The 25,216-nt window shown below is 40.4% G+C and overlaps 1 protein-coding gene across 1 annotated transcript in view; it reads left to right on the forward strand.

Annotated features, from left to right (window-relative positions):
• Positions 1-25,216, forward strand: part of LACTB2 (lactamase beta 2) — a 32,873-nt gene that overhangs the window by 3,803 nt on the left and 3,854 nt on the right. Inside the window, exons 2-5 of the mRNA XM_030303758.1 lie at positions 9,466-9,629; positions 15,343-15,469; positions 21,785-21,963; positions 24,217-24,365. Coding sequence (XP_030159618.1) covers positions 9,466-9,629; positions 15,343-15,469; positions 21,785-21,963; positions 24,217-24,365 — 619 coding nt within the window. The remainder of the gene's footprint in view (positions 1-9,465; positions 9,630-15,342; positions 15,470-21,784; positions 21,964-24,216; positions 24,366-25,216) is intronic.

Genomic DNA, 25,216 nt, shown 5'->3' on the forward strand with positions numbered 1-25,216 from the left:
TGTTTTCTGCCCATTTCTTCACTGGATTATTTGTTTTTTGGGTGTGCAGTTTGGTGAGCTCTTTATAGATTTTGGATACTAGCCCTTTGTCTGATATGTCATTTACAAATATCTTTTCCCATTCCATTGGTTGCCTTTTAGTTTTGTTGGTTGTTTCCTTTGCTGTGCAGAAGCTTTTTATCTTCATGAGGTCCCAGTAGTTCATTGTTGCTTTTAATTCCCTTGCCTTTGGGGATGTGTCAAGTAAGAAATTGCTACGACTGAGGTCAGAGAGGTCTTTTCGTGCTTTCTTCTCTAAGGTTTTGATGGTTTCCTGTCTCACATTCAGGTCCTTTATCCATTTTGAGTTTATTTTTGGGAATGGTGTGAGAAAGTGGTCTAGTTTCAACCTTCTGCATGTTGCTGTCCAGTTCTCCCAGCACCATTTGTTAAAGAGACTGTCTTTTTTCCATTGGATATTCTTTCCTGCTTTGTCAAAGATTAGTTGGCCATACTTTTGTGGGTCTAGTTCTGGGGTTTCTATTCTATTCCATTGGTCTAGGTGTCTCTTTTTGTGCCAATACCATGCTGTCTTGATGGTTACAGCTTTGTAGTAGAGGCTAAAGTCTGGGATTGTGATGCCTCCTGCTTTGGTCTTCTTCAAAATTACTTTGGCTATTTGGGGCCTTTTGTGGTTCCATATGAATTTTAGGATTGCTTGTTCTAGCTTCGAGAAGAATGCTGGTGCAATTTTGATTGGGATTGCATTGAATGTGTAGATAGCTTAGGGTACTATTGACATTTTGACAATATTTATTCTTCCAACCCATGAGCACGGAATGTTTTTCCATTTCTTTATATCTTCTTCAATTTGCTTCATAAGCTTTCTATAGTTTTCAGCATACAGATCTTTTACATCTTTGGTTAGATTTATCCCTAGATATTTTATGCTTCTTGGTACAATTGTGAATGGGATCAGTTTCTTTCTTTGTCTTTCTGTTGCTTCATTATTAGTGAATAAGAATGCAACTGACTTCTGTACATTGATTTTGTATCCTGAGACTTTGCTGAATTCATGTATCAGTTCTAGCAGACTTTTGGTGGAGTCTATCGGATTTTCCATGTATACTATCATATCATCTGCAAAAAGTGAAAGCTTGACTTCATCTTTGCCAATTTTGATGCCTTTGATTTCCTTTTGTTGTCTGATTGCTGATTCTAGAACTTCCAACAGTATGTTAAACAACAGCAGTGTCGTGTTCCTGATCTCAGGGAAAAAGCTCTCAGTGTTTCCCCATTGAGGATGATGTTAGCTGTGGGCTTTTCATAAATGGCTTTTATGATGTTTAAGTATGTTCCTTCTATCCTGACTTTCTCGAGGGTTTTTATTAAGAAAGGTTGCTGAATTTTGTCAAATGTCTTTTCTGCATCGATAGACAGGATCATATGGTTCTTATCTTTTCTTTTATTAATGTGATGTATCACGTTGATTGATTTGTGAATGTTGAACCATCCCTGCATCCCAGGAATGAATGCCACTTGATCATGGTGAATAATTCTTTTTATATGCTGTTGAATTTAATTTGCTAGTATCTTATTGAGAATTTTTGCATCCATATTCATCAGGGATATTGGCCTATAGTTCTGTTTTTTTACTGGGTCTCTGTCTGGTTTAGGAATCAAAGTAATACTGGCTTCATAGAATGAGTCTGGAAGTTTTCCTTCCCTTTCTATTTCTTGGAATAGCTTGAGAAGGATAGGTATTATCTCTGCTTTAAACGTCTGGTAGAACTCCCCTGGGAAGCCATCTGGTCCTGGACTCTTATTTGTTGGGAGATTTTTGATAACTGATTCAATTTCTTTGCTGGTTATGGGTCTGTTCAAGCTTTCTATTTCCTCCTGATTGAGTTTTGGAAGAGTGTGGGTGTTTAGGAATTTGTCCATTTCTTCCATGTTGTCCAGTTTGTTGGCATATAATTTTTCATAGTATTCCCTGATAATTGCTTGTATCTCTGAGGGATTGGTTGTAATAATTCCACTTTCATTCATGATTTTATCTCTTTGGGTCATCTCCCTTTTCTTTTTGAGAAGCCTGGCTAGAGGTTTGTCAGTTTTGTTTATTTTTTCAAAAAACCAACTCTTGGGGCGCCTGGGTGGCACAGTCGGTTAAGCGTCCGACTTCAGCCAGGTCACGATCTCGCGGTCCGTGAGTTCCAGCCCCGCGTCGGGCTCTGGGCTGACGGCTCAGAGCCTGGAGCCTGTTTCCGATTCTGTGTCTCCCTCTCTCTCTGCCCCTCCCCCGTTCATGCTCTGTCTCTCTCTGTCCCAAAAATAAATAAACGTTGAAAAAAAATTAAAAAAAAAAAAAAAAAACCAACTCTTGGTTTCATTGATCGGCTCTACAGTTTTTTCAGATTCTATATTGTTTATTTCTGCTCTGATCTTTATTATTTCTTTTCTTCTGCTGGGTTTAGGCTGCCTTTGCTGTTCTGCTTCTATTTCCTTTAGGTGTGCTGTTAGATTTTGTATTTGGGATTTTTCTTGTTTCTTGAGATAGGCCTGGATTGCAATGTATTTTCCTCTCAGGACTGCCTTCGCTGCATCCCAAAGCATTTGGATTGTTGTCTTTTCATTTTTGTTTGTTTCCATATATTTTTTAATTTCTTCTCTAATTGCCTGGTTGACCCATTCATTCTTTAGTAGGGTGTTCTTTAACCTCCATGCTTTTGGAGGTTTTCCAGACTTTTTCCTGTGGTTGATTTCAAGCTTCATTGCATTGTGGTCTGAAAGTATGCATGGTATGATCTCAATTCTTGTATACTTATGAGGGGCTGTTTTGTGACCCAGTATGTGATCTATCTTGAGAATGCTCCATGTGCACTCAAGACGAAAGTATATTCTGTTGCTTTGGGATGCAGAGTTCTAAATATATCTGTCAAGTCCATCAGATCCAATGTATCATTCAGGGCCCTTGTTTCTTTATTGACCGTGTGTCTAGATGATCTGTCCATTGCTGTGAGTGGGGTGTTAAAGTCCCCTCCAATTACCACATTCTTATCAATAAGGTTACTTATGTTTGTGAGTAATTGTTTCATATATTTGGGGGCTTCTGTATTCGGCACATAGACATTTATAATTTTTCGTTCTTCTTGATGGATAGACCCTGTAATTATTATATAATGCCCTTCTTCATGTCTTGTTACAGCCTTTAATTTAGAGTCTAGTTTGTCTGTTATAAGTATGGCTACTCCAGCTTTCATTTGACTTTCACTGGCATGATAAATAGTTCTCCATCCCTTCACTCTCAATCTGAAGGTGTCCTCAGGTCTAAAATGAGGCTCTTGTAGACAGCAAATAGATGGGTCTTGTTTTTTATCCATTCTGATACCCTATGTCTTTTGGTTGGCACATTTAGTCCATTTACATTCAGTGTTATTATAGAAAAATATGGGTTTAGAGTCATTGTGATGTCTGTAGGTGTCATGCTTGTAGCGATGTCTCTGGTACTTTGTCTCACAGGATCCCCCTTAGGATCTCTGGTAGGGCTGGTTTAGTGGTGACAAATTCCTTCAGTTTTTGTTTGTTTGGGAAGACCTTTATCTCTCCTTCTATTCTAAATGACAGACTTGCTGGATAAAGGATTCTCAGCTGCATATTTTTTTTCTGTTCATCACATTGAAGATCTCCTGCCATTCCTTTCTGGCCTGCCAAGTTTCAGTAGAGAGATCGGTCACGAGTCTTATAGGTCTCCCTTTATATGTTAGAGCACATTTACCCCTTGCTGCTTTCAGAATTTTCTCTTTATCCTTGTATTTTGCCAGTTTCACTATGATATGTCGTGCAGAAGATCGATTCAAGTTATGTCTGAAGGGAGTTCTCTGTGCCTCTTGGATTTCAATGCCTTTTTCCTTCCCCAGATCCGGGAAGTTCTCAGCTATTATTTCTTCAAGTACACCTTCAGCACCTTTCCCTCTCTCTTCCTCCTCTGGAATACCAATTATACGTAGATTATTTCTCTTTAGTGCATCACTTCGTTCTCTAATTTTCCCCTCATACGCCTGGATTTTCTTATCTCTCTTTTTCTCAGCTTCCTCTTTTTCCATAATTTTATCTTCTAGTTCACCTATTCTCTCCTCTGCCTCTTCAATCCGAGCCGTGGTCATCCGCATTTTATTTTGCACTTCATTTATGGCATTTTTTAGCTCCTCCTGATTGTTCCTTAGTCCCTTGATCTCTGTAGCAATAGATTCTCTGCTGTCCTCTATACTGTTTTCAAGCCCAGCGATTAATTTTGTGACTATTATTCTAAATTCACTTTCTGTTATATTGTTTAAATCGTTTTTGATCAGTTTGTTAGCTGTCATTGTTTCCTGGAGGCTTTTTTTGAAGGGAATTCTTCTGTTTTGTCATTTTGGATAGTCCCTGGAGTGGTGCAGGACTGCGGGGCACTTCCCCTGTGCTGTCTTGAATAACTTGCATTGGTGGGCGGGGCCGCAGCCAGCCCTGATGTCTACCCCCAGCCCACCGCCAGGGCCACAGTCAGACTGGTGTGTGCCTTCTCTTCCCTTTTCCTAGGGGCGGGATTCACTGTGGGGTGGTGTGGCCTGTCTGGGCTACTTGCACACTGCCTGCCTTGTGGTGCTGGGGATCTGGCATATTAGCTGGGGTGGATCGGTAAGGTGCACAGGGGCGGGAGGGGCAGGCTCAGCTCGCTTTTCCTTCGGAGATCTGCTTCGGGTCGGGCCCTGCAGCACCGGGAGGGAGTCAGACCCGCTGGAGGGATGGATCCGCAGAAGCACAGCGTTGGGTGTTTGCGCGGTGCAGGCAAGTTCCCTGGCAGGAATCTATTCCCTTTGGGATATTGGCTGGGGGATGGGCGAGGGAGATGGTGCTGGCGAGCGCCTTTGTTCCCCACCAAGCTGCGCTCTGTGGTCCGGGGCTCAACAACTCTCCCTCCGGTTGTCCTCCAGCCCTCCCATTCTCTGAGCAGAGCTGTTAACTTATAACCTTCCAGGTGTCAAGTCCCACTTGCTGTCCGAACACACTCCGTCTGGCCCCTCCGCTTTTGCCAGCCAGACTCGGGGGCTCTGCTTTGCCGGCGGGCCGCCCTTCCGCCCCGGCTCCCTCCCGCCAGTCCGTGTAGCGCGCACCGCCTTGCCACCCTTCCTACCCTCGTCCGTGGACCTCTCGTCTACACTTGGCTCCGGAGAATCCGTTCTGCTAATCCTCTGGCGGTTTTCTGGGTTATTTAGGCAGGTGTAGGTGGAATCTAAGTGATCAGCAGGACGCCATGAGCCCAGCGTCCTCCTACGCCGCCATCTTTCCTCCAAAAAATGAATTTTTGTGTAAGAAGAAACTTCATGTCTTTCCTCACTTCCACTCCCCACCAAACTAAGTGCAGTGAAGGCTTACTCATCACTGTATCCCCAGCACCTCACACAGAGCTTTGTACATGGTGCAGTAGTACAGTAAATATTTGCTGAATGAATGAATGAGGGTTCTCTAGGTTTTCTTTTCATTTTCAGTACTATGATTCAAAGATTTCTGAATAACTGCAGTTGTAGCTGGTATTCTTCATTCTCATTAGCCTGTGTATGGCAAATAAATTTCCCTAAAGCATTACTAACCATCCTGTGATGCCCAGTACACAGGTATTCGGTAAACATTTGAGTGGACAAATAATAGCCAGATCTTCTGACAAGTGTTCCGTGTTCCTCCTCTGCTCAAGAATCTCCAAAAGGGGTGCCTGGGTGGCTCAGTCGGTTAAGCGTCCGACTTCGGCTCAGGTCACGATCTCACAGTCCGTGAGTTCGAGCCCCGCGTCGGGCTCTGGGCTGATGGCCCAGAGCCTGGAGCCTGCTTCCGATTCTGTGTCTCCCTCTCTCTTTGCCCCTCCCCCGTTCATGCTGTGTCTCTCTCTGTCTCAAAAATAAATAAACGTTAAAAATTTAAAAAAAAAAAAAAAAAAAAGAATCTCCAAAAGCTGGGGCACCTGGGTGGCTCAGTCGGTTGAGCGTCCGACTTCGGCTCAGGTCATGATCTCACGGTTCATGGGGTTCAAGCCCCGCGTCAGGCTCTGTGCTGACAGCTCGGGTCCTGGAGCCTACCTTGGATTCTGTGTCTCCCTCTCACTCCCTGCCCCTCTCTCACTCATGCTCTGTCTTTCTCTCTCTCTCAAAAATAAATAAACATAAAAAAAAAAAAAAAGAATCTCCAAAAGCTGCAAGTTTAACCTTTACTATCAAAATTGTAACTCCCTTGATGGCAAATAGTATATCTTTTAATAGGAAAAGGCAGTCTAATGTAGCAACTAGAGTTAAGACTCTGTACCTAAATCTGGATCCTAGCTTATGACTTCGGACAAGACAGTTGACTCTCTTAAGCTTCAGATTCCTTATTTGTGCAATGAGAGTTGAATAGTATCCACCTCAAAGGGTATTCCTCATATCCAAAGAAAATGTGCATTGCAGTTAGAAAGGTATGGATTCAATTATATTCTCTGCTAGAGTTTGTGACTCTGAGCAAGTTACTATATTACTTATATGTCTACCTTATCAAGGCCTCAGTTTCTTCATCTATATAATGAGAGAAGAATCTCAGGATTGTTTTGATAATTAAATAAGATAAAAATAAAGCCACTGCCTCCAACAAACATTTATTCCCTAGTACATGCCACTATCTAGGTTCCAGCAAAGCCAGACAAGGTTTCTGTCCTCAGAGAGCTTAAATTTGTAGGTTGTGGGAGGGTATGGAGATAGGCAATAAATAAATAAACATGTAAGTATATAATGTGTCACATGGTAATAGGTGCTACGGAGAAACAGCAAGGGAAGATGGCTGGAATGTCATCAAAATTCACCCTGGCCCAAACCAGATTTATCTCACATTTGTTCCCTCCAGTGTTTACAGTCCTGGTTAATGACATACCAGTCATCTCACCTAGAAACCACAGAATCGTCAACTCTTTCCTTTCCCTTCCGACTCCAGTTGTTTAAAAAAAAATCCTGTTGAGGTGCCCGGGTGGCTCAGCTGGTTAAGTGTCCAACTGTGGATTTCAGCTCAGGCCACAATCTCATGGTCATAAGAGCAAGCACAAGTTGGGCTCTGCACTGAACATGAAGCCTGCTTAAGATTCTCTGCCTCTCTCTTTGCCCCTCCCCACCACATGCACGCACAGATGTGCATGCACGCTCACTCCGTCTCCCTCAAAAAAAAAAAAAAATCCTGCTGATTGTGTCAATGTTTTTTAACCATCTCCTCCTTACATTTCCACTGCCTACAGGACCTCATAATGCATTCTTGGGCCAATATAACCATCTAGTTTCCCTGTCTCCAGAAGGGACAGTTAGAATACTATGTACTTGTGAAGTATGGCCACTGCTCCATGGAACTTAAGGTGTAGATAAAAGGCTGTGGACCACAAGGCCATTCAATGCCCCCCCACACACACACACACAGAAACACCCCAATCCTGCAAGCAGACAGTTTGTTTTTATTGGGTCTCTGGGAATAGGGTTAGGGAAATAAGCCATCCAATATAAAAGAGCCATACGGTTTCTTCCTGTCATTTACCCCATATTATTGTTCTGCAGAATGCTGAACTGTTTATCTGTCAACTGTTACTGTTTGTTTTCATAGCTCTTCCCACCCTCCACTAGTATAAACAGAATTTTTTGTCTTGTAAGAAAGGCATGGCATATAGTAGATAATTCATACAGTTATTATATTAATGAATGACTCAGACTTTTCATTAAGACTAATCTTCTCTCCCCCAATATAAATTAGGGAGGTGTTACTGTGAAGCAGCATGAATTAAGAAGTTTGTGAACTGGTTCTTTAGTTCAGGAAAACCTCACAGAGAAAGAACATCATCCCATAAAATAGTGAGGAAGGACAAACAAAGTATAAGGAAGGTTCAGAACCACAAAGCCGAAAAATATAACAGGGTTGTCTAAGTCAAGAAATAAAGCAACTCAGGCATTTCCCCATACTTCCCTCCTACCTTCATTTTCATGTGGAAGGGAACCAATGTAAAACTTGAGTGTAAGTTTTTGTGTAGTGCAGAAGACGAGGTTTCTTTAGGAATACCGTTGAATCTAATTCTTCCATATCTATGAGACATTTGAGGATGTCATAAAAGATCTCAAAGGGTGGATAGGAGCACCTGGATGGATCAGTCAGTTAAGCCTCCAACTTCGGCTCAGGTCATGATCTCATAGTTCATGAGTTCCAGCCCCCCATCGGGCTCTCTGCTGTCAGCGCAAAGTCTGTTTTGGATCCTCCGTCCCACTCTCTCTGCCCCTCCCCTGCTCATGCTGTCTCCCTCTCTCAAAAATAAACATTAAAGAGAGAGTGCATAAAAGCACATTCTGGAGCCAGAATATCTGGGTTTGAATGCTGGTTTGGCCATTTATTTGCAGAGTAACCTTGGGCAAGTTACTTAATTTCTGGATATAATAATGAAATACCTATTTTTAAAACATTTTCTTAATGTTTATTTTTGAGAGAGAGACAGACAGACAGTGTGAACAGGAGAGGGACAGAGAGAGGGAGAGACATAGAAATGGAAGTGGGCTCCAGGCTCCCTGCTGTCAGCACAGAGCCCCATGCAAGGCTCAAACTCACAAACTGTGAGATCATCAGCTGCTGAAGTCAGAGGCTTAACTTACTGAGCCACCCAGGCACCCCATGAAATACCTATTTTAAATAGTTTTATGGGAGTGAGGTGGCCTGGGTGGCTTAGTCGGGTAAGCATCCCGTTTTGCCTCAGGTCATGATCTCGTGGTTTGTGGGTTCAAGCCCCACATTGGGCCCTGTGCCGACAGCTCAAAGCCTGGAGCCTTCTTCAGATACTGTGTCTCCCTTTTCCCTTTGCCTTTCCCCCCGCTTGTTCATGCACACTCTCTCTCTCTCTCTCTCTGTCTCTCTCAAAAATAAACATTAAAAAAATAATTTCATAAGGAACATAATTGTTAAAATATGTAAAGTCCTTAGAACAATGCCATATTTAAGTGCTAGGTAAGTATTCAATATTATTGTGCCTTGAACTTGCCAAGTTCAGACTCATATTTAACTATAGGTTTTGTTTTGTTTTGTTTTTTGTTTCTTCTTGAAAGAGAGAGCATGCACACACAGGCTCTGGAGAGAGGCAGAGGGAGAGAGAGAATCCCAAGCAGGCTCCACAGTCAGCACAGAGCCCGACATGGGGCTTGATCCCACAACCCTGAGATCATGACCTGAGGGGGAATCAAGAGTCAGACGCTCAACCGACTGAGCCACCCAGGCACCCCTATAAGTCTTTTTCAAAGAACTTTTCTTACAGTGAGATTACTGTGGTTAAGGCAAAGTATCCTTTAGTTGGTTTTTGAGGAGGTTGAAAGCCAAGCAATTTATGTAGTTTCTTAAATGTAATATGAATTATCTATGTGAGACATATGCTGATACTCTCTGTTCCAATTGTGTGATTATCTTCCATTTAATTTTCAGGAGAATCCTCATTGACACTGGAGAACCAGCAATTCCAGAATATATCAACTGTTTAAAGCAGGCTCTGACTGAATTTAATACAACAATCCAGGAAATCGTAGTGACTCACTGGCACCATGATCATACTGGGGGCATAGGAGATATTTGCAAAAGCATCAGTAATGGTAAACAGAAAGCATTAATTGAGCTCATTGAGGAAAAGTACGTTTTCAGAATAATTTATTTCAGTTACACAACTATGTAAGCTAGTTGGTCATTTACTGAGTACCTTATATATTTATGTCATACTTTTAGAAGTTAATATACTTTAATACTGCCCCAATGTTAACAAAAGAGGAGAGGGAAAGTCCTGTTTTCTACTTCAGATCTCTTATCCCGCTTATTTTTCCCCTTTGCCCAGTGATGAAGGTCGGTTTTAATTTTGTCTGTGTGACAGTTACTACTTCAGATCCAATAACTAACCAGTATTGAGCATTTACTGTGTGCCAGGCACTGTGCTAAACGCGTTACAGGGAGCTGCTGTTTTTGTCCACGTTCTAAACCTGGTCTCAGGTCCTCTGTAACTTTAAGGCACTTACTGCAATACACTGAAATGCTGGTAAATTGCACTGATAATTCTCTGTACCTGAAAGCCATTCAGAACTGACACTTTACTGTTTCTCTCTTTATTCCCCCATCTCGCCATCACACACAGATTCATTCATTCCTTCCTTTAACAAATACCCAAGTGACCACTATATCCAGACACTGTTCTTGGCACAAGGGATATAGCAGCGAACACCACAAAGGCTCTGCTGTCCTGAAGCCTGCATTCTAGTAGGGAAGGTAAATGGTAAATACATAATAGGTCAGATGGCGATAGGTGCCACGAAGAAAAAAATAAAGCTAAGTAAAGTAGAAGGGGAGAGAAGCCAAAGTGGCGGAAGGGCAGTGGTTTGTATCAAGAGTGGACGGGGAGGGGGAGGAAGCCATACAGTATGGCTGGCTGGCTGGCGTGTCTGAACAGACAGAAGGCATTGCAAGAGCAGAGATACTGGAATTGGGGTGTGCTTGGCAAGTTCAAGACACATGAAGGACAGAAGGTCAGGAGCATTCATTCACAAAAGGAATGCACATCTGCGTTCAACTCATGTTTTAAATATTTTTAAGTGTCGTCTTTTTTGGGCTTGAGATTACATTTGGGACACCAAGATGTTTTCAGCCAGGGCACCCAATATCACCAGGCCCATTATTAAAAAACGCTCCAACCTTTGTTACCTTCTTAGCTCCTTTTTTTTTTTTTCAGATGTTTTATTGTTTATTTTTGAGAGAGAGAGACAGAGTGTGAGTGGGGGAGGAGCAGAGAGAGAAGGAGACACAGAATCCAAAGCAGGTTCCAGGCTCTGAGCTGTCAGCACAGAGCCCCATGAGGGGCTCAAACTTACAGTGAGATCATGACCTGAGCCAAAGTCGGACACTTAACTGACTGAGCCACCCAGTCTCCCCCTCTTACCTCCTTTCTTACAATCCTAGGGGACCGTATGCCATAGGAAATCATTATCTCTCAGTGTCACTTTTCCTCACCCTTCTCTTATCTGTCTACCCATTAAATTTTGTGAATTAAAAATCAATGCTGAAGGTTCTTGACTAGCTTTGGCCAACTCTTTTAGCATGAGGGTCAGTTTGAAATTTTTTAATGTTTATGGCCTACTGTTTCATAAATCAACTTCATTGAACTTGAATTTATATACATAAAGTGTGCCCATTTTAAAAGTATAGTTTGATAAACACCTTTGTGACCAATCCAGTCAAGATAAAGAACACTCTCATGCCCCTAAAAAGAGGTCCCCTGGTGCCTCTCTGCAGTGAGTCTCCCTCCAGCAGCCATTAATCTGCTTTATTTCACTATAGATTAGTTTTGCCTGTTTAAAATGTCACATAATGGGGGCACCTGGGTGGCTCAGTCTGTTGAGTGTCTGACTTTGGCTCAGGTCATGATCTCGTAGTTCGCAAGTTCAAGACCCACATCGGGCTTGCTGCTGTCAGCGTAGACCCACTTTGGATCCTCTGTCCTCCTCTCTCTGCCCCTCCCCTGCTTTTGCTCTCTCGCTCTCTCTCTCTCAAAGATAAATAAGCATTAAAAAAATGTTTTTAATAAATAAAATGTCACATAATAGAAGCATACAGAATCACTCTCGCTTCTTTCACACAGCGTCTTGTTTTTGAGATTCACCTAGGTTTCATATATCAGTAGTTTGTTCCTTATTGCCTAGTGGTAATCCATGGTGGGACTATACCATGATTTGTTTATCCATTCACCTGCCAATGGACATTTGACCTATTTCTTTAAATTAAAAATTAAAAGTTTTGGGTTCCATATAAAATAATGAATATTTGTATAATAGATTACCTATTAGGTTGATTTAAAGAAAATTGAGAAGGCGCACCTGGGTGGCTCAGGTCATGATGTCAGGGTCGTGAGTTCAAGCCCCGAAATAAAGAAAAAAATTTGACACTGCTCTATAGCCACTAAAATTTTAATATTTTGAGAAGTAACTTGTTGACTTTCATTCTGAACTTTATTGAAGCTAGACCAACTGAATACAGACCTTGAGTTGCTCAGCACTGAAATCATACAGAGGTACCTTTCAGAATCTCCCCGCAAGAGTCCCATGTATTTCTTCATTCTCTAAATCCTTAATTACTGGCATTCTTGTTCCATTTTATTTTATTACTTTCTTTGCTCCATATCATTTTACTATTTTTGTTAACTATCAGATGGCAGAAATTTTTCAACTGCTTTATGATGCTAACAACCTGTGGTTTTACAGGCCACACCTAAATTATGAATGCCATTTATAAGACTTCTGTGACCAGGTGCCTGGGTGGCTCAGTTGGTTAAATGTCTTACTTCGGCTTAGGTTATGATCTCATGTGGGTTTGTGGGTTTGAGCCCCACATCAGGCTCTGGGCTGACAGTTTGGAGCCTGGAGCCTGCTTTGGATTCCGTGTCTCTCTTTCTCTCTGCCCCTCCCCTGCTTGCTCTCTCTCTCTCAAAAATAAACATTTAAAAATTTTAAGAAAAAAAAAAGACTTCTGTGAGAAGATACAGTAACTTCGAAGCATCCTGCTTTCAAACGTTTAATATACAATCAGTGTATAATTTAGGAACTCCCAGTAGCTGGCAGGAAACCAGAATTTTACTAGACATGAGAACTATATAGCCCCAGGCTGCCCCAATATTTTGGTTTATTTTTAAGTAAATCTTACAAAATATATTTTGTAATCTGATAGCTGTTATTTTGCAGCTAAAGCTGGGTCTTTGCCGTTTATTTCCCATCCCAGTCTTAAGAGTCAAATGTTTGCTTCTATGCCATTCAATTAGAATGTATTCTCATTAGAAGGTATTATAAACAATATCACTTGTATCAGCTTCAGTAATTAGCATTAACAATGACGTTATAAACCATTATTCGAACCTTAACAAATGACTGAGGGTTTCTCCCTGTTAAAATAATTATATGATTGAGACAGAAAGTAGGTAAGTGGTTGCCAGGGGCTGGAAGAAGGAGAGAATAGGGAGTGACTACAGTTGGGTAAAGGGTTTCTTTGAGGGATTTTGAAAACATTATAAAATTAGATAGTGGAGATAGTTATACAGCTCTTTGGATATACTTTTTTTTTTTTTTTTTTTTTTTTTAGTTTATTTATCTTGAGCGAGAGGGAGAGAGAAAGAATCCTAAGCAGGCTCCGCACTATCAGTGCAGAACCAGATGCGGGGCTCAAAGCCACCAACTGTGTGAGATCATGACCTGAACTGAAACCAAGAGTCAGATGCTTAACCAACTTAGCCACCCAGGCACCCCTGGATATACTTTAAGGACACTGAACTGTACACTTTAAAAGGATGAATTTTATACTATTGAATTATCTCTCAATAAGCTTTTGTTAAATACAATTATTATTATATGATTGCTTTCAGCATGCCCTTCTCCATCCTGCCTATATAGATTGTTAATTTGAGGAGGACATGTGTTTTCATATTTGCACATAACTTTATTTATTTTTTTTTTAATTTTTTTTTTCAACGTTTTTATTTATTTTTTTGGGACAGACAGAGACAGAGCATGAACGGGGGAGGGGCAGAGAGAGAGGGAGACACAGAATCGGAAACAGGCTCCAGGCTCCGAGCCATCAGCCCAGAGCCTGACGCGGGGCTCGAACTCACAGACCTTAAGATCGTGACCTGGCTGAAATCGGACGCTTAACCGACTGCGCCACCCAGGCGCCCCTGCACATAACTTTAAAAACTAACACAAAGTTATTGTACGACATTTGTTTTATAATTTTGAGATAACGGTGAGTTTTTTGGAAGGATTGTGTACCAAAGGTCTCATAACCAGAAGAAATGTAATACCTCTACTTCTCTACTGAAAGACAAAATTATACAGATTAAAAATAAACCCATACCAAAAAACCTCCCCATCTCACTCCAGAATGAAGACAGCCTTATTATGTAATGCCAGTTCCCAGAATAGCATATTATTTTTTGCTTCAGCCTCCAAGATACAAAATAGTGGAGTTTGGGGCTGGAGAGGGAAGGTCTGGTCCCAGTTGTTTTATTTTTATTACATTTGCAGTATTTCTATCTCTTTTCTCTTCCATTCTAGCCTGATTTCTGTGCCTTGTCAGTGTTTCCCTGAATGTCTTCTTCTCCATGTTGTCCACTGCTGTCACCTTAGTTCTGACACCTAGTCATCCCCTCCTGGTCTTTCTGATCTCTTCCCCTCCATTGTCCCACCTAGAGCTGCCATATTGATCAACGGGTTAACATTATTTCATTTTCTTTCCAAAGAGTGTACAGCGGCCACATACGGTAAAGTTTAAATTCCTCTATTCTGTGAAAGGCAATATAAGGCCCTCCATGGTCTGAGCGCATCTAATCCCACTTTATCTCCGCTTCTCAGCCAGTGTTTTGCATTAAACAGGTTGGTAGACGCACGTGGTCATCTCTGTGCTTTTCCAGATGCTGTTCCCCTTATCTATAAGTCCTTCTCAGTACCTTTTCCCAAATTACTCATCCTTTACGCCACGCTTCAAGTTATATCAAGCCTATGAATTTTTTTCCTAATTGTTTCTTCTTTCTCTTAACTAGTATTGCATTTATGAGCTGAATTGTCCACGTAGTATTCATTAAAGGAGACCAAGGATAGTTCTTTAATTATTTCTGGTTTGTAAATTTTATGTCCCCAACTGTGACAGTTTTTAAGCATCTGGATGTCATGGTGCTTCTATTCACTATGTATAGTATACCGGTTAGATAATTCACACTCAGCTATTGATTGGTTAATTGATTTTCTTAACGTCAGTGAGAGGTCTAGTATGGGTTAAATTTATTTTAACAATTTAAATTCTTAGCCCCGGGTTTGAGGCTTCTGTTCAACATTCACAGAAAGAACACTGTGCTCTCATCCTTTTATTATTAAGTACTGCCATGATGCCATGACTACTTCTACTCTATGTTAAGACCTAGATAGAAAGAAAATTCTCAGGTACTGTATTACTGCCTCTTCAACACCCATCTTGATAGCAAAACTAGCTGAGATTATGAAGAACTACTTTCAAACTTTTGTATAAAATAAGGGTGACTAGAAAATCTCAAGGGCGTTTATGTAGACCTAGAAGCACATGAAAGAATAAAAAGCTCTTTTGTTGGGATAGAAAAAATACTATTCCAGAGGTAACGCTGCTATAACCCATCATTTCCTCTTGTCTCTCTCTTAATGTTAGTATTTTTTGCCGTCATGCACAGTGTTAGTTCTATGAAAGCTGATCTCTTAAAAGGCTGAATTGTCATTGAAAGTATGACTTAATCTATTTTACATGTTTTGTTACTAGACACTGCCTATTGCATTAAAAAACTCCCACGGAACCCTCCAAGAGAAGAAATTATAGGAGATGGAAAGCAACAATATGTTTATCTGCAAGATGGAGACATGATTAAAACTGAGGGTGCCACTCTCAGGTCAGTAAACATCCTTTAGCCAGGGAAGGGGGGAGGAGGTTATGTATGTCTTATAAAAAGTAAATAGGGGAAGATTTCTGCATATTTGCTTATAAGAGTGAAGAGTATCTCAAGAAGGATATAAAAGATCTGATAACATTGGTTACTCTGGGAAGAAAAACCAGTTGCTTGAGAAATAGGGGAAGAGACTTTTCACTCTATCTACTCGTTTAAAATTAATTTGTTTGAATTATAGGATTACCATTTTTTAATAAAATTTAAATTAAAAAAATAGATCAGCATTTCCTGCCAGGGTGGTTTAGAGCTCTCAGTCAAATTAAGGACCTTCTCATGCTGTCAGTTCCAAAAGATGATCCGTACCTAAAGTAAATACATTTTAGGCCAGACCCATAATCTCCCATAACCTAAGTGAGATTGAAGAGTTGTTTCAAACTCAGTAGTTTAAAAACCGAACTACTGATGGTTCTCCTCTGTCCCCCATGATCGACTTGCTTTCGGACTTCAGAACACCTATTGCTCTCAGCACATAAGATTTTAATTTTTCTTCTAAGATGAAAGTTGGCTCTACTTCACCTTTACCGCTCCCCCTTTCCCCACCCACCACATCTAATGAGGTTAGTCTTTACCTTAAAAATATTTGTCTATTCTGTCCCCTTTTCTTCGTGTCCACCACCACTGCTTCTTGCTTAATATTTCTGTCTCCAGGCTCCCCTTTTCAATCCACCCTTCACACCCCATGTCACTTGAAACCTTGAATAACTCTCAACTGCATACAAGATCATGTTCATTTTCCTTACCATGTCACTGTCTGGCCCCAAACCACTTTTTGCCTGAATTCTACCACTTCCTTGTAAACACAATTAACTGTATCCAAATATTCCAACTTCAGTTCACATGTTACTTACCCAGGCAGAATTAACTGCTCCTTCCTCTAACTTTCATATAACTTGTATTTTATTATAGTAATTATTGAGTTGTATTGTAATTTTTGTGTGTGTGAGTAGGTATTTCCTTAAACGGTAATAAACCCCTTAGGTTCACAGTGTTAGTTAATGACAGTTGCTGTAATAAACCAATCCCAAAATGTATGATGGTTCATACATGAATTAAGTTTTCTTCCCAGTCACATAAAGTCCAGAAAAGCTTCCTGATTATCCAGTGCCCCGTGCCCCTGCAAATAATGTTTCGGATACCTTTCATCTTACGACTCCACCATCCTCAATAGTTGGTTTTCAAGGTCACCTTTGTCACCTCAGTCAATCCATTGGGTTGTAGAGAAGGAGCATGGAAGGGATCTTTCATGGGAGGCTTTCACAAACCAGACCTTTTGTTACATCGGCTGTAAATTCAGTCATGGTGGGCCACTGCTGACTGCAGGGAGGCTGGAAATATGGAGTTTAAATTCATGCCCAGGAAAAAGAAGAAAGGTTTGATGATAAGCTAGCTATTCTCTGACACAAGGCAGATACCAGATTCATCTTCAGATTCTCAGTCCCTGGCACATAGAAGGCACGGAATATTTACCAACACATAGTAAATATCTACAAAGAGGGAAATAGATGAACAGATGAATGAGAAAGAGAAGATGAAGAACTAGGTATCCGTGCCCTCTTCCAAACCAGTGTTCCCTTTTTCCTACTATGCCATTGATTTATAAATTTAATTCATAAACCATAAATTTATGGGCAATTTTCTAAAAATGCTCTTGTTGGAAATACGGTAGTATCTCCTATAATTTGTTCATGATACCTAAGGATAATAAACATTACATTACTACTTCTTCAGGGAGTATTCTCAGCAATGATGAATTTCCCCCATCACACAGTAAGGGTCTGTCTCAAAGGCTTGGGAACCATGGTACTGGTTTATTAGTTATTACAGAATCATGGATATTAGATTTATACCTAATTTGCAGATTGAGAACATTTGGTCCCAGGTAACTAATTACCACCCAACTGCCATGAACAGACCATATCTTTTTAAGCTTTTTATTAAAGTATACAAAAAGAAAAGTGTACATATCACCAGTGTGCAACATGGTGAATTATTACAAACTGGACAAACCATGTGAGCAGCACTGGATCAAGTGATGACAGTATCAGTGCCCTAACGCCTCTCATGTGCATGCTTCGTGTCACCGCCTCCCCCTCACTTGAATGTGATCTTAGATTCATGGGGTGAATTGATGCCAAAGCCCTCGATATTATCTGAATTGCATTTAATTTTTCACTGAATTCTGATTAAGATGAATTATGGGAATCTATTTTAAGAGTTGGGAGGTAAATGAAAAGAATCAAAAAAAGTAGACACACTTTTTAAAAATGACTTAGTAAATAACCTTTGCACAAAAATCTAATTATACCAGAGTTTGATTCTCCTTTTTTTTTTAATGTTTATTTATTTTTGAGAGAGAGAGAGGCAGAGCACAAATGGGGAAGGAGCAGAGAGAGGGAGACACAGAATCGGAAGCAGGCTCCAGGCTCTGAGCTGTCAGCACAGAGCCTGACGCGGGGCTCGAATTCACAGACTGTGAGATCATGACCTGAGCTGAAGTCGGACGCTCAACCAACTGAGCCACCCAGGCGCCCCAAATTATACTAGAATTTGAATAAAACATTTAGTTTACTGATGACATGGTTTCCAATTTCCATCTTTAATAAAGTTAGTAAAACCCAGTTGTTTTAAATGTTAACGAGAAGATTCGTTAAGCAAAAGTTCCATAAACAGAAGATTAAAATCTACTTAAGTCCTCAAGTACTTCATGTCCAGTTGATCTGGTCTACTTGCCAATTTGGGGGGAGAAATACAATAGAGATAGAGACAATACCCACCAAGAACCCTTTAGTGAAAAAGAAGAAAGCAGGTGTTTCAGTAGGATTTGATTCTGAATATAACCTTCAAGAATTTTCTAGTGACCTAAATTCAATTTCTCAAAGACAAGTCAGTCTGACAGCTTTTTTTACCTGTTCTAAATCTTTTAAGAGAGCCGTCCTTATAAAGGCTGCTGTATCACACAAGTGGCAGAACTAGATAAATGTGGCACCTGATGAATGGGAAGGCCACAGCTGCAGTCCCTCTGATCTGTGGCAAAGCACCTCTGATGTCATCTCCTTTCCTCCCCCTGCCTATGTGAAGTGAATTTTAATACCGTTTTTATGCAGATTAAAGCATTTGCTGCCCAGATGACTGGAGAACTGGAATTTCTGATCCCCTAATTTAAGAAATCTTATTGCCTTGGTTATCAAAGAAAACCATTACTGAGTTCAGGAGTAGGGAATGGGAGGGAAAAAGAAAGGACGCATTGCAAGCACAGTGACAGATAAGACAGTCCGCAGACTCTGAAAAAGAGTGCTTCTCCTGATCAAGTTTTGTAGATTAAAAAAAAAAAAAAAAGATTGGGGTTCTGTTTATAAATGCATTGGATGTGTGATTGTTCATAAGATTGTCCATAAGATGTCAGACAACCCACACATGTTTATAGCTGTGAAAATACGCCTCCCGGAATTATTTTCATGTAACATTGAACCAGACAAAAGAGATGTCTCCGTATCACTTTTTACTTTCCCTGCCCCAGACCTGGAGCCAGCCATGTCTTCAAGAACCCTGACTTCATTAAGTGGGAAATGGTATTTAGAAACAAAGAACTAAGTGTGAGGTGTGCTCATTACTACCGGAGTATCATTACTTCTGGGCCTTTCATGGAGCTAGAAAAAAAAAAAAAAAATGAATTCATAATGATTCCTCAGTTCAGATGAGAAACAACCCAAAACCTTAATTCCCTCATTCATATATATTTCTTCCTTATCCCACAGTAAAAACCTTGCTTCTCAACATCAATTTACTTACTCGTTTATACTGTGATACAATAAATACAAAATAATCTCAGAAACACGGTAACCTTCACACTGCCAAAAATAAACCTATTAAGCCAAGTTCAAAATCCTTCCAGTTCTTTTAATCTTGGGATATATTCTATTAAGGATGTATAATCTTAGTACTTAAAAGTTACTGGAGTTAACATTAGTATGGCTGTTATCTATCTGGTGCATAGTAAGATTGGCTTCTTTCTGTATTCAATGTTAACGTTTTCTTTCACCTTTTATTTAGTTTCATGTTTAGAATATATTAGCTTAAAAGTTAAAACCAATAAAAAGTTACTATCAGAGACTTCTTGCTTGTATCTTTGTTCCCTACATCCTACCTGCCTACCCCTATAGGCAACTACATTCATTCATTTTTTTATTTATCCTTCTTTTCTTTTTACAAAAATAAGGAAATAGATATATTTTCATTTCCCTAACTTTCTATACAAAAGAGCAATTATCAACACTCTTGCACACTTTGTTTTTAAGAGAAAAGCATCTGTTAGCCTTTAATGAACCTCCCTCCACATGGCTTCAAGCTACCAGGACACAGCTCCCCCGCCCCCCCCCCCCGCCACACACACACACACACACACACACACACACACCCTTAATCTTCTGCTCAGCTCTCCCACTGTCATTGTGTCTTCAAGGTGACAGGCTGTCTGGGGGAATTTTCCCTTCCCCAAAACTTTGTAGTACCCCGATCACACCACGCCAGTGATAGGAGCAGCTCCAGTCTTATTCTTGGCAGCACGTACCCGTGTCTGCCCACTGGCCACAGTCCCCAGTTTATCAAGGTTGACGGTTGGGCAGAAGCCCCGGTTCCTCTGTCGTGATGCCTCATATCAACTTTCCCAAAGCAAGCTGGATGATACTTGTCAAAGTCGGTCCCGTGGTGATGCATGCCACCAGCATTATCCCAGCCTTCTGGGCGCTTCTGTGCTTACCGATGGGTCTGTGGCTGTGGCTCCCGTGGCCCTGAAATTTCCAGGTCTTCCTCAGTCTGGATGGCTGTGTGGAAAAGGTGCTTGGTGATAAGGCCAAATGGAGACAGGGCAGGGGGAGAGCTTACCCAACTGTGAGGGGTCTGTAGGCGGAGGGAGGTCAAGGATCTGCTTCGTGGCACATTCAGCAAAGTTGATGTTAGGGGATGGCCCAGGGCCACGCGCTCTCATCAGGGCAGTGCGGGGTGCCGGAGTACAGCTGCCTGTGTGTCTCCGGGGTCCAAACGCCAGGACAGACACGCACCCGCAGGCTCCCAGAACCACACCAGCCACCTCGTCCTGAGGCCCACCGCGCATGGCCTGAAAGACCGGGGTGCGACGCCAAGTAGACTTCGCAGCCTGCACCAGCAACAAAGCAAAGCATGAAAAGAACCACGCTTTGCTCTCTCTTTTTTTTTTATCACTTGACCGTATATCCTGCGGATTACTCAATATCAGTTCATAGAGAGTTTCATCATTTTTTTTGATGGCTGCTGCATATATTCCATTGTGTGGATGTACCACAATGTGACCACAGTGTCCTATGGATGGGTATGGGGTTGTTCCTAATACTTTGTTTTTATAAATAGCGTGATGAATAACTTGTATATATTTTTTGTTTTTGTGAAGGTATATCTTCAGGGTAAACTTCTAGCAGTGGGAGCGATGGGTCAAAGGGTTATGTAATTTTGCTAGAAAATGCCAAATTCCCTTCATTGTGGGCTTTACCGTTTTGCTCTCCCACCAGCAACTCACGAAAGTGCTTTTTTCTCATAGTCTTGCCATAAAGTATATTGTAAAATAAACATATGCAAAGGAAATTGAAAAAAAAATTTTTAAATAATAAAAGCACTGTCTTTGAGTAGTGCAATGATTGTGAATTGTTGTCTCCTTTAAGTATTTTCCTTTCTCTTTTCAAAATTTGTTGTAATCAGTGCATGCTTATTATTGAGAAAAAGGTGGCAAAGTATTGAGTTTGCACTTCAGAATGAGAAATTTGATTTAAAGGAGAGAATTTTCTGGTGATAATTTTCAATGGGCCACAAGAAAAAAAGGACTTTTTTTTGTTTTTTGGTTTTTTTCCCAAGGCGCCTGGGTGGCTCAGCTGGTTAAGCCTCCAACTTCGGCTCAGCTCACAATCTCGTGGTTCATGAGTTCGAGCCCCACATTGGACTCTGTGCAGACAGCTCAGAGCCTGGAGCTGCTTCAGATTCTGTATCTCCCTCTCTCTCTGCCCCTTCCCCACTCGTGCTCGCTCGTGCACTCTCTCTCGCGCGTGCTCTCTCTCTCGCTCCCTCTCAAAAATAAAAACATTTTTTAAAAATTTTTAAAGGAGCTTTCTAACAGGTTAACATCATTTATTTGTGTCTTACTGAGATGAGGACAGAGAATAATTTACTTCTCAAAATTTCTTCTAAGCCTAAGAGTCTATAATTGTTACTATTTCTTCCTTGTCTTTTAACTAGAGTTATACACACACCTGGCCACACTGATGATCATATGGCTCTACTTTTAGAAGAGGAAAATGCTCTCTTTTCTGGAGATTGCATCCTAGGAGAAGGAACAACTGTATTTGAGGACCTTTATGATTATATGAACTCCCTAAAAGAACTGTTGAAAGTCAAAGCTGATATTATATATCCAGGTGGGTAGTTTCTTACATGTAGCGATCCACGTGTGTGACATGATGGAGAAGGTTCATTTTGGTTTGTCTGTATGTGTATTTATGTTTTCAGGGCTTGAAGAGATAGACAGTGCGTCTTTAAATCACCCCCCCCCAGGTCTTATCAAGCCATGCAATTAAAAAGGCTGAGAGTAATATTAATAGCTTTATATAAAGATATAAGTGTTATTTTTTAATATCTACACAGCTATTAATAGAACTGTTAAACAAAGGAAATAAATTTACATTTTCATTCCACAAACTGTCTTCACTTCTGTCAATTTGATTTCTGTTGTAGACTGCATTTTAGCAGTGAACTCTGAGCTCTAGTTTCTTTAACTCACACTATTGAAATATCAGTAGCTTCCATGTCAACTGTAAAATTGTGTATTCATTTCACTTCTCCAGAAAAAGAAGCCTGTTTTAGTATCTCAGCTGTCACGGCATTGCTCTTCAATATGAACCTCCCTTTTATCCTAAAAGTGGAGAAAGACATAGGACTGGACAAGAGGGCCCAGAAGGAAAAAGAAACGAGGTTACCTAATTGTTTAAGTCCTTCCAACTTGTTCCTAACCAGAGAGCCATGGAGAGACTTGTAATTACAGTGTCTTCAATCCCCTTATATTCTTTCATGAGTTTCTACTGCTGAGGGGATAGGAAACATAGTGGAGCTGGGCATTTGGATTTATTATGACCTAAGAGGAATGGAAGCTGACAGCTGTTTTTAAAGAGAAGAGAGCACATGTTTGATGTACTCACATTGGAGTAAAACTAATGAGAGGCTGCCTTGGTAAAGGTTCTTAGAGTGTTTGCTTTAGTGACTCCAGTGAACTGGCCTACTGGCATAGCAGGAACTTAAAATACGTTCTGTAACCATAGCTACTATATATTAAGGCCTGCTACCTCTCAGGTACTGTGCAGGGACCTTTACAGTGTTGTCCTCACAAAAACCCAGTGAAGCAGGTTGTGGGATCTTCATTGCATGGCTGAAGAAACAAGCTCAGGGATTCAGACTTCTGATGGCCACGCAACTAGTAAGTGATAGTCAATATTCCAACCAAAGCCCATGCTCTGTATATGGTAACAGGTTAGTCTGCTGAATTTGTTCTCAAGTATTTTAAACATCCCTCTTGCAGACTTGGGTCATACATAATTTGCACTATCTGAAAGAGCAACTAAATTTCAATATGACTTAGGGGCACCTGGGTGGCTCATTCAGGTAAGCATCTGGCTCTTGGTTTCATCTCAGTTCGAGCCCCACGTCCAAGCTCTGCGCCAATAGCATGGAGCCGGCTTGGATTCTCTGCCCTCCCCCGACTCGTGCTCTCTCTTTCTCAAAATAAATAAATGTTAAAAAAAAAAAAAAAAAAAAAAAACTTTAAAAACTTAAAAAAAAAACTTTTACTATAACTTAATCGGGGTTGTCAGCATTTCTGAATGACTAGCCTATACATAAGACGCTTAAAGTTTTACTGTGGTTCTTGTGAATTTTTAATAGATCTTGGTCACTTATATGAAGCTACTTTTTACATTCCTCCTTTCAATCTTTTATAAGTGTGGCATGGTGGGTAAGAGCACAGGGTAATTAAAAGCTCACAAGTCAGAACCCCAGCACCGTCCCCTCCTCACTGTTGAACTGTGGGCAAATTATTTACCCTCCTTACACTCCCACTTCTGTTATAAAGAAGGTATAAGAGTGCCTACCTCATCGGACTCTTATAACAATAATATATAGAGGGTGGGTGATGGGCATTGAGGAGGGCACCTTTTGGGATGAGCACTGGGTGTTGTATGGAAACCAATTTGACAATAAATTTCATATTTAAATATGCATTTAGAGCATATTATGCTCTAAATTATTATGCATTTAGAGCAGTGCCTGGCAGATAATGAGCACACTATAAATAGTACCTATCCTTACTCATGTGCTTACTGTTTTTGTTGTTAATTTTTTTTTAAGTATATAGTAACATTTCATGCAGATTTTATCTGATATAATACTCTGGTTTTGGCCAGAGTTTGTATGTAATTTTTAAATTTTGTATGTAATTTTTAAAATTTGTATGTAATTTTTAAATCTCTTACACCTGTATCATTTTCCACAAATTCATATTTAGAACACTTAGTATGCTTTTTCAGTACATCATGTGCATTATTTTTAAACAGACTGAATTAATTTCAGTTGTACTTAGTGTTTTTTATCTGTTTGAAATAAATATTATAATTCTAATTCAGGACACGGCCCAGTAATCCATAATGCCGAAGATAAAATTCTGGAATACATTTCTCACAGAAATATGCGAGAACAGCAAATTCTTGCATTACTTCAGGATAATTTTGAAAAATCATTTACAACAATGGAGCTGGTAAAAAACATTTACAAGGTAATTTTCATTTATCTTATTTGTACATAGCAACAGTTTTATTAGAATACTCTACACAGGCAAACCTGGGTGGCTCAGTCGGTTAAAGCATCAGACTCTTGATTTCAGCTCAGGTCATGATCTCACAGTTTGTGAGTTCAAGCTCCGCATCAGGCTCTGAGCTGACAGAGCAGAGCCTGCCTGGGATTCTGTCTCTCTCTCCCTCTGCCCCTCCCTGCTCTCACTTTATCTCTCTCAAAAATAAATAAATAGATGAAAAAAAAAAAAAAAGAAGAAGAATCTATGTAATAGAACACATATGGTAGACTTATCACATCCCAGAACAGAATATGTCTGTTAATTTTATAAGTAGTGCGCTTGTATAAATTTGAGATCAACAATCTCAACTTTCTAGAACACAGAAGTTAAACAAAAATGGACACGGGAAACCAAACAAACCATTCTGAACTATCATTAAACCTTATGTACTTCATTCTGTAGGAGAGACCATTACCAACAGCCTATAGCGATTTATGTATTATTGTATCCCTCTTGATTGTTGGTGTCCTAGTCTGTAGCAAGTGAGAAGGGTTATCTGCTAGAGACATACTGGGATAGCAGGGAGAAGTAGCAATGCCTAACAAGGAAGAAGAAGGAGAAAGTACATGTAACAGAACATGAGTAAATAACTTAGTATATAGAGAAAAGAAACCCTCGCGTCAGTGGCCTCTGAGCATATCACATATAACTACTACCACAACCTGTATAGCCATAAGATACATGGGAGTATAAAGATGAGCTTGAAAAGTACCTGGGCCCAGTTATAATTAGTAAAGAACTGTAACGTTCCATAGGCCTAAGTTATCAAGACA

Source organism: Lynx canadensis, chromosome F2, assembly GCF_007474595.2.
Source record: "Lynx canadensis isolate LIC74 chromosome F2, mLynCan4.pri.v2, whole genome shotgun sequence".
Classification (NCBI taxonomy): Eukaryota; Metazoa; Chordata; class Mammalia; order Carnivora; family Felidae; genus Lynx; species Lynx canadensis.